Source organism: Pseudorca crassidens, chromosome 1 (assembly GCF_039906515.1).
Source record: "Pseudorca crassidens isolate mPseCra1 chromosome 1, mPseCra1.hap1, whole genome shotgun sequence".
NCBI classification, from domain to species: domain Eukaryota; kingdom Metazoa; phylum Chordata; class Mammalia; order Artiodactyla; family Delphinidae; genus Pseudorca; species Pseudorca crassidens.
In genome coordinates, this window is record NC_090296.1 from 42,417,255 (window position 1) to 42,431,612 (window position 14,358).

General features: G+C 41.5%; 1 protein-coding gene across 4 annotated transcripts in view; it reads right to left on the reverse strand.

The window, feature by feature from the left end:
• Nucleotides 1-3,934: 3,934 nt before the first annotated feature.
• The window catches only part of DAAM1 (dishevelled associated activator of morphogenesis 1), a 179,176-nt gene continuing 168,752 nt past the window's right edge, over nt 3,935-14,358 (reverse strand). For all 4 annotated transcript variants that reach the window (XM_067734604.1, XM_067734602.1, XM_067734603.1 and 1 more), the window contains 3 exons: nt 10,688-10,819; nt 7,632-7,802; nt 3,935-6,638 (listed from right to left, as the gene is read on the reverse strand). In XM_067734604.1, coding sequence (XP_067590705.1) covers nt 6,429-6,638; nt 7,632-7,802; nt 10,688-10,819 — 513 coding nt within the window. In that variant the 3' untranslated portion in view covers nt 3,935-6,428. The remainder of the gene's footprint in view (nt 6,639-7,631; nt 7,803-10,687; nt 10,820-14,358) is intronic.

The following is a 14,358-nucleotide window of genomic DNA, read 5'->3' on the forward strand; positions in this document are numbered from 1 at the left end:
CCTATTCCCAGTTTCTTAATTGTTTTGGGTTTGTTATTGTACGTCTTTTCCTTCTCTTGTGCTTCTTGCCTCGAGAATTTCCTTTAGCATTTATTGTACATCTGGTTTGGTGGTGCTGAATTCTCTTAGCTTTTGATTGTCTGTAAAGGTTTTAATTTCTCTATTGAATCTGAATGAGTTCTTTGCTGGGTAGAGTAATCTTGGTTGTAGGTTTTTCTCCTTCATCACTTTAAATATGTCCTGCCACCCCCTTCTGGCTTGCAGAGTTTCTGCTGAAAGATCAGATGTTAAACTTATGGGGATTCCCTTGTATGTTATTTGTTGTTTTTCCCTTGCTGCTTTTAATATATTTTCTTTGTATTTAATTTTTGATAGTTTGATTAATATGTGTCTTGCCGTGTTTCTTCTTGGATTTATCCTGTATGGGACTCTGTGCTTCCTGGACTTGATTGACTATTTCCTTTCCCATATTAGGGAAGTTTTCAACTATAATCTTTTCAAATATTTTCTCAGTCTGTTTTTTTTTCTCTTCTTCTTCTGGGACCCCTATAATTCGCATGTTGGTGCCTTTAATGTTGTCCCAAAGGTCTCTGAGACTGTCCTCAATTTTTTTTGTTCTTTTTTTGTTTATTCTGCTGTGCAGTATTTATTACCAATATTTTATCTTCCAGGTGACTTATCCATTCTTTTGCCTCAGTTATTCTGCTATTGATTCCTTCTAGAGAATTTTTAATATCATTTATTGTGTTGTTTAGCACTGTTTGTTTGCTCTTTAGTTCTTCTAGGTCCTTGTTAAACGTTTCTTGTATTTTCTCCAATTTGTTTCCAAGATTTTGGATCATCTTTACTATCATACTCTGAATTCTTTTTCAGGTAGACTGCCTATTTCCTCTTCATTTGTTTGGTCTGGTGGGTTTTTACCTTGCTCCTTCATCTGCTGCGTGTTTCTCTGTCTTCTCATTTTGCTTAACTTACTGTGTTTGGGGTCTCATTTTCGCAGGCTGCACGTTCGTAGCTCCCGTTGTTTTTGGTGTCTGCCCCTAGTGGCTAAGGTTGATTCAGTGGGTTGTGTAGGCTTCCTGGTGGAGCGGACTAGTGCCTGTGTTCTGGTGGGTGGGGCTTGATCTTGTCTCTCTGGTGGGCACGTCCACATCTGGTGGGGTGTTTGGGGTGTCTGTGGCCTTATGATGATTTTAGGCAGCCTCTCTGCTAATGGATGGCATTGTGTTCCTGTCTTACTGGTTGTTTGACATAGGATGTCCAGCACTGTAGCTTGCTGGTTGTTCAGTGTAGCTGGGTCTTGGCGTTGAGAAGGAGATCTCTGGGAGATTTTCGCCGTTTGATATTACGTGGAGCTGGGAGGTCTCTTGTGGACCAGTGTCCTGACGTTGGCTGTCCCACCTCAGAGGCACAGCACTGACTCCTGGCTGGAGCACCAAGCTTTTCATCCACATGGCTCAGAATAAAAGCAAGAAAAAAGGAAGGAAGGAAGGAAGGAAGGAAGGAAGGAAGGAAGGAAAGAAGATTAAAATAAAATAAAGTTATTAAAATAATAAATAATTAGTAAGAAATAAATTTTAAAACGTTAAAAAAATACAGATGGACAGAACACACTCACTAAAAGAGAAAAAGGGGGAAAAATATATATCTTTTGCTCCCAAAGTCCACCTCTTCAATTTGGGATGATTCGTTTTCTTATTCAGGTATTCCACAGATGCAGGGTACATCAAGTTGATTGTGGAGATTTAATCTGCTGTTCCTGAGGCTGCTGGGAGACATTTCCCTTTCTCTTCTTTGTTCGCCCAGCTCCTGGGGTTCAGCTTTGGATTTGGCCCCACATTTGCGTGTAGGTCACTGGAGGCCATGTGTTCTTTGCTCAGACAGGACAGGGTTAAAGAGCTGCTGATTCAGGGCCTCTGGCTCACTCAGGCTGGCGGGGAGGGAGGGGTACAGAGTGGGAGGTGAGCCTGCGGCAGCAGAGGCCACCATGACGTTGCACCAGCCTGAGGTGTGCTGTGCGTTCTCCCGGGGAAGTTGTCCCTGATCATGGGACCCTGGCAGTGGCGGGCTGCACAGGCTCCCTGGAAGGGGGGTGTGGATAGTGACCTGTGCTCGCACACAGGCTTCTTGGTGGCAGCAGCAGCATCTCTGGGGTCTGTGCTGATAGCCGCAGCTTGCGCCCGTCTCTGGAGCTCCTTTAAGCAGCGCTCTTAATCCCTTCTCCTCGCGCACCAGGAAACCAGAGGCAAGAAAAAGTCTCTTGCCTCTTCGGCAGCTCCAGACTTTTCCCCGGACTCCCTCCCGGCTAGCCGTGGTGCACTAGCCCCCTTCAGGCTGTGTTCATGCAGCCAACCCCAGTCCTCTCCCTGGGATCTGACCTCCGAAGCCCAAGCCTCAGCTCCCAGCCCCCGCCTGCCCTGTCGGGTGAGCAGACAAGCCTCTTGGGCTGGTGAGTGCTGGTCGGCACCGATCCTCTGTGCGGGAATCTCTTTGCTTTGCCCTCTGAACCCCGGTGGCTGTGCTCTCCTCCATGGCTCCGAGGCTTCCCCCCTCCGCCACCCGGAGTCTCCGCCCACGAAGGGGCTTCCTAATGTGTGGAAACCTTTCCTCCTTCACAGCTCCCTCCCACTGGTGCAGGTCCCGTCCCTATTCTTTTGTCTCTCTTTTTTCTTTTGCCCTACCCAGGTACGTGGGGAGTTTCTTGCCTTTTGGGAGGTATGAGGTCTTCTGCCGGCATTCAGTAGGTGTTCTTTAGGGGTTGTTCCACATGTAGATGTATTTCTGACGTATTTGTGGGGAGGAAGGTGATCTCCACGTCTTAGTCTTCTGCCATCTTGAAGCTCCTCCAAACCTTGGGGGGGTCTTAACTTAGGTTTTCTATATGATTAGGGAATAGGTGGTGTTTGTTGTTTAAAAAAAAGGTCACAGAAAATTCCCCCCTTTCAGAACTTGACCTTTTAAAGAATTGTGTCCAAACTAGTTTATTAAAGATTATCCTTTTGCCTGACCAATCTGTGTTAAGTATAGGAAAGGGGAAGAATCCTGGAGGGTTTGAACAGCTTCACCGCCCGACAGAAGCACATTTTCCCCAGTGATGATTTTCTGGGGAAAACTGAAGACGTACAAATAAGCATAATGATCTGCAAGTTTCAGGTTTTTCCCTGTTTCTATCAATACACCAAGGGCTGCTGAGGGTCTAGATGGTTCTGTATGTAGGTCCCCATGATTGTAGGGAGGAATATAAAATTTGCTGACCATGCAGCAGGATCTCTCCTGTCTGGATGCCAGTGTGAAAGAACAAAGTAGTCTTTGGATACTGTGCAGTATCCAGGGACTAGGTAGAAAAAACCAAGATGTTAGCAATTATAAGAACATTATGAGTCCACTCTCAAGATCAGAAGTGCTTGGATTCTCTAGCAACCACTAGGATAATTTGTTTTCAGCTTGACTTCGAATTGGGTAGAGAATGGCCAGGAAACCGAAGTGATGTGGGGCTGAGAGTCCCAATTTTCAGAGAACAGAATACGCACTCCTTCTTCCATATGGTGATGCTTCCCATATTGACCTATATCATAAATTAATTTTTTAAAAGGAAATGCTTCAAAATGAAAAAGATTTTGACTGTAGAGATTAGAGACCCTTTTCTATATCCCCAGTTGAATAATTTCACCAGTAGCTCCACCATGAAACTGTTCAACACATAGAGTTATACCAAAAACATGTTACAGAAGGAGGTAGTATATAGTAGTCTGTGGACATCCTGAACACTGCCATAGCAGAAAACTATACTTCTCTAGGCCCAGTATGTACAGGTTTAAAAAATGTATCATTTCTAATTTAGTAAACAACTTGAAATATTTCAATTTAATGGTGGAAAGTGCAAAGAAGTTTGATAATGCTGTTTTAATAACTCATAGAGAGCATATACATAACACCTAATGAATTCATCTCTTTATTGCATGTTGCTATTTAAAAAAAATTTACAGTCTCATAACACAACATTTTTTCTTGGTACTATAACAACAGTCTCGTGCCTAAAGACTAAGTGGTTCCAACTACTAAGCTAATAAGATACAAGACATACAATTAAGTTTACAAATTATAATGCTTTTTCTTTTTGGCATTAATTTAAAAAAACAAACAAACAAAAAACTTTTAAAATACACACCCAAGAGAGGAAAAAGTGGCTACTTACACCAGCACCAATCTAAAAAGTAGGTTTTTTTTTTCAACAATGGCACGTGGAATTACCTGCACACAGCTTTCTGGGAAAGAAACGAAAAATGGAAATGGCAAAGAAGGCCTACCAGGATGGCCATGTCAAAATGAGGATGATGAAAAAGGGCGAGAGGAACATGCTACACAAACTTGCTCCTTTATGTGACTCTCCCTCCACTTGTCCATTCCTTAAACTGTAAAACAAAGCCATTTTCAAAAGACAGTTCCAAACTTGAGCCAGATCAAATTTCTCCTGCTCTAAATAGAAAAGAATATATATAGAGGCACTTTAGTTAAGGAACAGACATAGCACATCCCACTCCTTCTCACCTCCAAGCTTTTTTGAGCAAAGTCTCGTCTGCACCTTTAATGTGGTGTACTTGCAGACCTTGGTACATAGGAGCTGGGGGAGCGCGACGTCTGCTGTGTATTTGTGACTGTTTTATTTGCTAGAGTCATCCATATAATGTGTAGAAAGTTGCTAAGTTTGCAGTGAGGGGGAAAAAACGTAAAACCACGGCTCTTGCCAACTCTTAGAGCGCTATTTCACAGCTTTCATGTAGCGCAGAGACCTTGCCATCTGCGCTAGGCATTATAGTTTATACAAATTATTTTTAAATAGCACGATTCCTGTACAGCGCACGCATCGGTATTCTGTTTGCCCCTTAACTGTCCCCATTAGAGCATAAGCTCCTTGGGGGCAGGGGCTCTGTCTTGCTTACCACTGTAGCCCTACTATGCCTGGCACAATAGTAGGTGTTTCAATAAATATTTGTTAATTGACCGAAAAACTCAATTTAGTGAGTAAATAATGTTCTAGTGCAATAGGACAAACTACTCTCTCCACAGGAAACCCAACCACAACAGGATCAATGGAAAGAAAACAGAGAACCTTAGCTCCCCTCTCCCACTACTAATAAATAAAGCAAAGCAAAAAAAAAAAAAGTAACAGTCCTCTTTATATATCATATAATTTAAGGATATTAAGAGTTGGTAGGTTAATGGTAAGCATCTATATTTTATTTTCTAATGTTCATTGTTTTTATTCATTTCTCCCTGAGAGCTTTATCTTTTGGACTGAAATTTTACAGGTAGCGTTACTGACACACAACTTAAAATGACAACATATAAACAGCAAATCACATCAAACATACTTAGAGATAAATAGCTCTTGGCATCTCTGTTGGTGGTGTTGACATTTTGTGCATTCACTAAATGTCCTTTAGTCCAGACCTATATTTACAGAAGATGCAGCTTGTCCTACAAAACAGAAAATACCAAAAAAAAAAAAAAAAAAAATGCACCCCATAAAATTTTTTTTAAAATAATTTTTATCCTTTCAGAGAATTCCTCCTTGTAAGTCTTGGGTGGGAAATTTTATTTTTAGAGTTTATAGGTCTATATTGTTAGGAAATCAAGCACATTATGGTAATTTTGTTCTTTAACAAGAGCATGGATTGCATTTAGATAGTGTTCTTTCCAAAAGCAATGTAAAGAAATCATTAAGAGTGCTTGGCAGAGAACTCGATGAAATTAGGGGGGAAAAATTGATGTCCAAGTTTTAAACATATAAAAGAACTCTGATTGACATTCTACATAATTCAGATTTTGTGCCAGATGTTCTCAATAAACATTTACAGACTGCATCCCCACATCAATGTCAGAAATTCTAAGCTGGTCCTATCAACTACTGAAGCGATGCACCAGCATCATACTGTCAACTATCAAAAACCATTTTAAATCTATATTTTTCCAACACCAGTTTCACCAGTGAAAATAATTTCAAAGTATATCAAGCTTGGAAACCGTAAAATATTTCTCAAGCTTTATTTTTTTTCTTTTTACTCTAGGGAATGTCTCTGTATCTCTTTGAGGAGATAGTATTGTGCTTCTGAACAGTCATGGTGTTCAGGGGAAGAAGATGAGCCACACTCAATATGAATGCATATACACAAACGGGTTCTGAGCACATACATAAACATAGATTTTTTTTTTTAACCAAACATATAGGTCTCCAGACAACTCTCAGATTTCTATATACATTTCTTCATATATACACACACATACATGTACATACACACACATTCACGCATTCACTCGCAGATGAAAGGAGAAATTGCCACTGTTTGGATTGCAAGGCAGTGTAATGAAAAGTTCTAGTCACTTCAAAGGGCCGCTAATGAGCTTTCTAAAAAAGTATTCAAGGGAAATTAGAAATTAAGTTTTGTGACCGGTCTCTCCCGGCTGCTGTCCGTCATCTGGTTGGTAATGCGCTTGCGATTCCGTTTCAGTTTAGAAAGGTCTTTGTCAAACACTTCTCCTGAGCGCAAAGCAGAAACCAGGTCATCAAACTCTCCGCCTTCTTCACTGTTCTCTTTTGCTTTCCTCATTTTCCGTTCCCTTTCGCGTTGTTCCTTGAGCTGCAAATGGAAAGTGACCTCTTAGAGAAGTGTCAAAATAATATTGTGTTTTGTATTGAGTGGAGATGAATTCTGTGGAACATGATGGTGCTTCAGTCCACTGAGCCACATTTGTTGATAGCTGCCAGCCCCCTTGGATGTCATGAGAGAGGATGACTGGGACATGAGGGCTCATCAGAGAAGCAAGGAACAATGAAAAAACTGACCACCACTTTGTGATTAGACTCTTGCCGTCTAGAATCTGGGTAAACCCCATGATATTCTAGTTAAAAAGAGAGCAATTAAGGCTACTCATATTTCTATGATGGAATAAGAAAGTTATCACTATTAAATAGACCCCAAATATTGGTTTCTTTGATGGTATAGAGACACTAAAGCAAATGCTCATTAGGCCACGTTCCTGACATCAAAGGCTAAGCCTGTATCTACTGTGGATGCCTGGAACCTGCTATGCAAGAGTTACTATTATTAAGAGCCAAATAATACACACACATTATAGAAAATTTAGATATCCTTAAAGAATTAAGGATAATTTTTCCCCTTTTGTTTATCAAGAGATAACCATTGTTATCTAAGCTTTCTCACATCATTAAATATTCTTTAAAGACATGACTTTTAAGGACTGTGTAAACAGTCCACTATGTAGCTATTACATCATTTAGAACTAATGCCCAGTCAGTAAACGGGTAGGTTGTTCCAGGTTAGGGCTTATCATAAAGACTGCTGCTCTCTTTGTGCACATGTGTGATTACTTCTTTAGAATGATTTCTAAGAAGTGGAACTCCAGATCAAAGGAAGGGGATATATATTTTTAGGCTTTGGATATAGACTGCCACATTGCCCAAGAGAAACTTTCTACCAATTGAAACTCCCAGCAGCCTTCTAGATAGGACATTGATGCCCTCCTTCTTGCCAGCACGGCAGAGCGCTTCCTAAAAACCAAGGAGATGCAGCAACAGAACTTTCTGGGGGTGGAACTGGCCACCCACTTACCTGAGCCTCCATTCGAGCTCGGCGCTCTTCTTCCTCCTTCTTCTTTCTCATGTTTTCATTCTCTTGTTTGGCTTCTGACACAGCCTGAAGAAACTGATCAAAAATGCCAAAGAACTCATCTGGCTGTATTTTGCCAGCCTCTTCCCCAAAGTGTTTCACTGCTTTAGTAAACTGGAAGAAAGAAGGTTTTAAGAAGTTCAGTCTTCCAAGAGAACGCCGTGATCACATAAATATCAATCTCTCTCAAGGGGCTCAAGGTCAAATTGAGTCAAATATAACTAACTCGCTGGATTTATCTTTGGCTGCTGAACGTGTCTATCAATCGCTTCTAAAGGAAAAAATGTAATACTCCACGACTTGTGAAACCATTTATCCTTGTCCACCTCATTTCAGCTTAACATCTATGATTACATCCTATGACTCTTTATTAACTAAACAGTAGTAAAAACAAGAAAGCAGAATATCACAGGGCAGAGCACTCCTCAGGATATAAAACTAAGAGCAAACTCAGCAGGGGTAAGGAAACTTGTACTTTTAATTTTTCTTTGAAGTAGTTTAGTATCATTTATTGGTGCCATGTAGTTAGTATCAAAAGCAAATAGGATACAGTGTTTCTTAGCTGCTTTTACTAATCATAAATAATATGGGTATTACTGTACTTCCTGGGCCTCAATTAGAAAACACTCACTGATTATGGAATCATTAAGGCAACTCAAAATTCATAACTGAGAATACAATTTTATTCTAAATCCTTTGTTTTAGAACCCCTTTCAAGGCAAATCTTTTAAAAACAGATAAAATGCAAAATATTAAGGGCGAATTTTTAAAAATTAAATTAAAAAATATATAGGCTAACAAAATAGCACAGCCAGTCTTTTTAGTTTTAACATTTCTGTTTTTAGTTCTTCTGGTTATCTTCACAACTCGAGATAGTATGCTTTCAAGTGTCTTAGCATTATTATGACCATCCAAATACTGTTCAATGCCAGTCAAGTTGTTTTTTAGAACTATATCTCCTTCTGTAAGGATCTAATGCTATTACATCTAAACTACAACGGACGGTGTTTCTAACTTCAAGGTCAAACAAATTCTTACTCCCTATGCCTAATCAACTACTTCAAAATTTCCAGATCTTTCATTTTCTTCACAGTTTGAAACTCTTAGGTTGGGGAGGACTGCATAAATACTTCATGGTCTAATTGCTTTTATTTTTCTTGCACTACTTGTCTTTAGTATATTGTTAAGTTTTCCTGACATTTTGGCGATCCTATCTCTGTAAAGGAAATATTTTCAACATTTATTCTTAAATAAGACAATTTTCAATTGTTTTATATTTCATATCTTTAAATTTATAATAATGCTTTTTTACCATTTTTCTCTTCATCGAGGCGTTCTCAACCTTTTACTTATTTGGAAATATTTTATTAGAAACTAAGCTCTTAAGGGAAAAATACGACATTCTTCATACACCACATGCAGTGCTTCAGTTGCTGCATGGTTTTATAAGCTAATTTCTAAAAGTTCTGGTATGAACATAACAGCAACAGATAGACTACAATTGAGTTTCTAAAACATTGACGTTCAGGCATGTCAAAGCCATCCTGAATGATCTTTTTATCTAGGAATTCTAGTGATGATGAAGTCATGTATATTTTAGTCTTAGAAATCTGAACAAAACTAGTCCCAGACTAAAGTTCCCACACTAAAATTGAAAAAAAAAAAAAAGTAGAGTTTGTATAAATCAAAAATTAACTATTCAGTTGATTCTTAGAAAAATGTTTGAGCCCGTGATGAAGTAGGTACTGTATTGCCTAGATTGAGGTGGGGGCCATCACAGGGGAGGCTGCTGACATCAGTTCACTGATTTCAATCAGGGGTACCAGGGGCTGGACCTCTAACAACAGTCGTTCAAACATATCTTGTCTTGCATTTATTTAATAACATTGGAGGTGGGGTTTCAATGTTGAGATTAGCTAGTGTATCTTAACATAGTCTACTTCTGAACTTTAATGAGTATGTGTGTACACTTACAATCATCCATATCTACAATTGAACAGGGGACCACAGAAAAATGAGATTCATTACTCAAGTTTCAAAGGAAAGATTCAAGTTAAAGCAAAAGAGTGTTGTCACAACTGAGAGATGGGCAGTGTGGAGGAACTCAGTAGGGTGGATAGCAGCTTAATGACATTTGTTAACAATGAGAAGGGGACAAGAGAATGTGCACATGTATATGAATGTGTATAAATTTTAGAAGAGGAAATAACCAGAGAGAGACAGAGACGGAGAGATGGGGCAGGGGGATTTTAAGGTGTTGGATATTTGCCAATGAAAACTCTTCCCTTACAGGAAAACAAGATTTTCTAATAGCAAAATTCATTTTTTAAAAAAGTCTTATTAAAAATATGCCTTTTGGGGTTCCCTGGTAGCGCAGGGGTTGAGAGTCCGCCTGCTGATGCAGGGGACACGGGTTCGTGCCCCGGTCTGGGAAGATCCCACATGCCGCGGAGCGGCTGGGCCCCGTAAGCCATGGCCGCTGAGCCTGTGCGTCCGGAGCCTGTGCTCCGCAATGGGAGAGGCCACAACAGTGAGAGGCCCGTGTACCGCAAAAAAAAAAAAAATGTCTTTTGCAATGAGGCTCTGAATTAAAGTGCCTATCATTTAGTAAGTTCTTCTAGACATTTAAAGAGGGAATATCCTGCCCTCCTAAGTCTCTATCTCGGGCGAGCATCTTACAAGTTTCTGAAGCACAAGGCCTCAGTCATACCTTGATGTCACATTTCATCCTGCCCTTGGTTTTCATAATCCACTCTTTTCTGTTTCCCAGAGATAATTATAATAACAATCAAGGGAAAAACTATCAAAATATTTAAAACTGTCAAAGTATTTACTTGTTTTACACCATTCAGATACTTCAAGGTCTTACTAACCTAAAGGCCAGTTAGATAGAAAGCATGTTTTTCAACTGATCACAGCCCTAGAAACGAAAGTATACTTATAATATCTGAAAGTACCAGCTCTGTCAAGCAACACTCAGTGCGCAAGGGGAAATTTACCAGGTCTTTAGCTTCTGCTAGAAGATCTTCAACGTCAGAGAAGCTGAAACTGGCTACCGTGATGAACTGGCTGACAACAGACACAAACTTATCTCCAGGCCGTGAGGGCTGAGACTTCTGATATTCCAGCTCCTTAAACACAGGAAATGGATAATGTCAATGTAGGCTTCAAACACAGACACGCCTTTGTCTCATTTTCCTTATGCCTCAAATTTAATAAGTCAGAATGGCAAACCCATCAAAACTAGTGTAAAACATTTTATGATAGTCCAGTTCCCCCTGCCCTTCCACCAACCCTGACAGAGCCAAGCCTGTGTGCCCACACACAGTTTCAAAATGCAATTTAACCAGTCATCTGAGTACTTTATTGGTGTGATTTTGTATACTGGCTCTAGAATGTAAGGAGATTAGCATTTGGATAAAATTAACAGAAGTTAAACAAATAATGGAGAGCAAATTGGATTCAAAAGGTGTGTGACTGAAAGCAAGAGAATTTGACTGTTGATATTCTGTGCTCAGAGCTCTGGTACTTTTTATTTTTTCCTTCTCTCCATCTCTGCCAAGTCTACTTATTTCCTGAACTGTGATATCTAGGTCAGTAGAATTTCAACTGCAGCGTTTGGCACCATAACGCCGTTTTTCTTCTCATCCATACCATTTGGATTTTGTGAGCAGACAGGTAGGAGTATTTGTGTCTCATTAATCATCCATATTCGCCATTACGATGGTGATGAACACAGATTATTCAAATCAATTTCAATAATAATTTCAACCATGGCCAGATGCATCTTCTTATTTCATCCCACAAAACCTCTATAAGTGAGGCATTATTATCCCAATCGTACAGACACATAAATTGAGGTTCAGAGGGATTAAATTCTTTGCTCAAAGTCAAGTGGCTGATAAGTGATAGAATCAAAATTTGAACTCACGTCTGCCTGACTCCAGGGTCTCAGTGACAACTATTCTGTGTACCTACTGACCTATCTGGATCTCTGTTTTCTTCCATACCTGCTTTGGCAGAGATTCTAACAAGCAGGACAGTAGAGGTCACAGGCTAGCGGTTCTGATTCAGTTCTACCACTGATTTGGTACTTATCCATGGCAAGTAGCCTGGGCCTTAGTTTCTTCACTCATAAAAGGAGGGCAGGAAGCTTCAAGATGGCGGAAGAGTAAGACGCAGAGGTCACCTTCCTCCCCACGAATACATCAGAAATACATCTACACGTGGAACAGCTCCTATAGAACACCTACTGAACTCTGGCAGAAGACCTAAGACCTCCCAAAAGGCAAGAAATTCCCCACGTACCTGGGTAGGGCAAAAGAAAATAGAGAGACAAAAGAATAGGGACAGGACCTGCACCAGTGGGAGGGAGCTGTGAAGGAGGAAAGGTTTCCACACATTAGGAAGCCCCTTCGTGGGCGGAGACTCCGGGTGGCGGAGGGGGGAAGCCTCGGAGCCATGGAGGAGAGCACAGCCACCGGGGTTCAGAGGGCAAAGCAAAGAGATTCCCGCACAGAGGATCGGTGCCGACCAGCACTCACCAGCCCAAGAGGCTTGTCTGCTCACCCGACAGGGCAGGCGGGGGCTGGGAGCTGAGGCTTGGGCTTCGGAGGTCAGATCCCAGGGAGAGGACTGGGGTTGGCTGCATGAACACAGCCTGAAGGGGGCTAGTGCACCACGTCTAGCCGGGAGGGAGTCCGGGGAAAAGTCTGGAGCTGCCGAAGAGGCAAGAGACTTTTTCTTGCCTCTTGGTTTCCTGGTGCGCAAGGAGAAGGGATTAAGAGCGCTGCTTAAAGGAGCTCCAGAGACAGGCATGAGCTGCGGCTATCAGCGCGGACCCCAGAGACGGGCATGAGACGCTCAGGCTGCTGCTGCAGCCACCAAGAAGCCTGTGTGTGAGCACAGGTCACTCTCCACACCTCCCCTCCCAGGAGCCTGTACAGCCCGCCACTGCCAGGGTCCTGTGATCCAGGGACAACTTCCCTGGGAGAACACACGGCGTGCCACAGGCTGGTGCAAAGTCATGTTGGCCTCTGCTGCCGCAGGCTCGCCTCGCACTCCGTACTCCTCCCTCCCCGCCGGCCTGAGTGAGCCAGAGCCCCCGAATCAGCGGCTCCTTTAACCACGTCCTGTCTGAGCGAAGAACAGACGCCCTCAGGCGACCTACACACAGAGGCGGGGCCAAATTCAAAGCTGAACCCCAGGAGCTGGGCGAACAAAGAAGAGAAAGGGAAATTTCTCCCAGCAGCCTCAGGAGCAGTGGATTAAATCTCCACAATCAACTTGATGTACCCTGCATCTGTGGAATACCTGAATAAGAAAACGAATCATCCCAAATTGAAGAGGTGGACTTTGAGAGCAAAAGATATATTTTTCCCTTTTTCTCTTTTTGTGAGTGTGTTCTGTCCGTCTGTATTTTTTTTTAACGTTTTAAAATTTATTTCTTAATAATTATTTTTTATTTTAATAACTTTATTTTATCTCCTTCCTTCCCTCCTTCTCCTTCCTTCCATCCTTCCTTCCTTCCCTTTTTCTCGCTTTTATTCTGAGCCATGTGGATGAAAGGCTTGTGGTGCTCCATCCAGGAGTTAGTGCTGTGCCTCTAAGGTGGGAGAGCCAACGTCAGGACACTGGTCCACAAGAGATCTCCCAGCTCCATGTAATATCAAATGGCGAAAATCTCCCAGAGATCTCCATCTCAATGCCAAGACCCAGCTACACTCAACGACCAGCAAGCTACAGTGCTGGACACCCTATGCCAAACAACCAGAAAGAAAGGAACACAACGCCATACATTAGCAGAGAGGCTGCCTAAAATCATAATAAGGCCACAGACACCCCAAAGCACACCACCAGATGTGGACGTGCCCACCAGAGAGACAAGATCAAGCCCCACCCACCAGAACACAGGCACCAGTCCCCTCCACCAGGAAGCCTACACAACCCACTGAATCAAACTTAGCCACTGGGGGCAGACACCAAAAACAACGGGAGCTATGAACCTGCAGCCTGCGAAAAGGAGACCCCAAACACAGTAAGTTAAGCAAAATGAGAAGACAGAGAAACACGCAGCAGATGAAGGAGCAAGGTAAAAACCCACCAGACCAAACAAATGAAGAGGAAATAGGCAGTCTACCTGAAAAAGAATTCAGAGGAATGATAGTAAAGATGATCCAAAATCTTGGAAATAGAATGGAGAAAATACAAGAAACGTTTAACAAGTACCTAGAAGAACTAAAGAGGAAACAAACAATGATAAACAACACAATAAGTGAAATTAAAAATTCTCTAGAAGGAATCAATAGCAGAATAACTGAGGCAAAAGAATGGATAAGTCACCTGGAAGATAAAATAGTGGAAATAAATACTGCATAGCCGAATAAACAAAAAAGAACAAAAAGAATTGAGGACAGTCTCAGAGACCTCTGGGACAACATTAAAGGCACCAACATTCGAATTATAGGGGTCCCAGAAGAAGAAGAGAAAAAGAAATGGACTGAGAAAGTATTTGAAAAGATTATAGTTCAAAACTTCCCTAATATGGGAAAGGAAATAGTTAAGCCCAGGAAGCACAGAGAATCCCATACAGGATAAATCCAAGGAGAAACACGCCAAGACACATATTAATCAAACTATCAAAAATTAAATACAAAGAAAATATATTAAA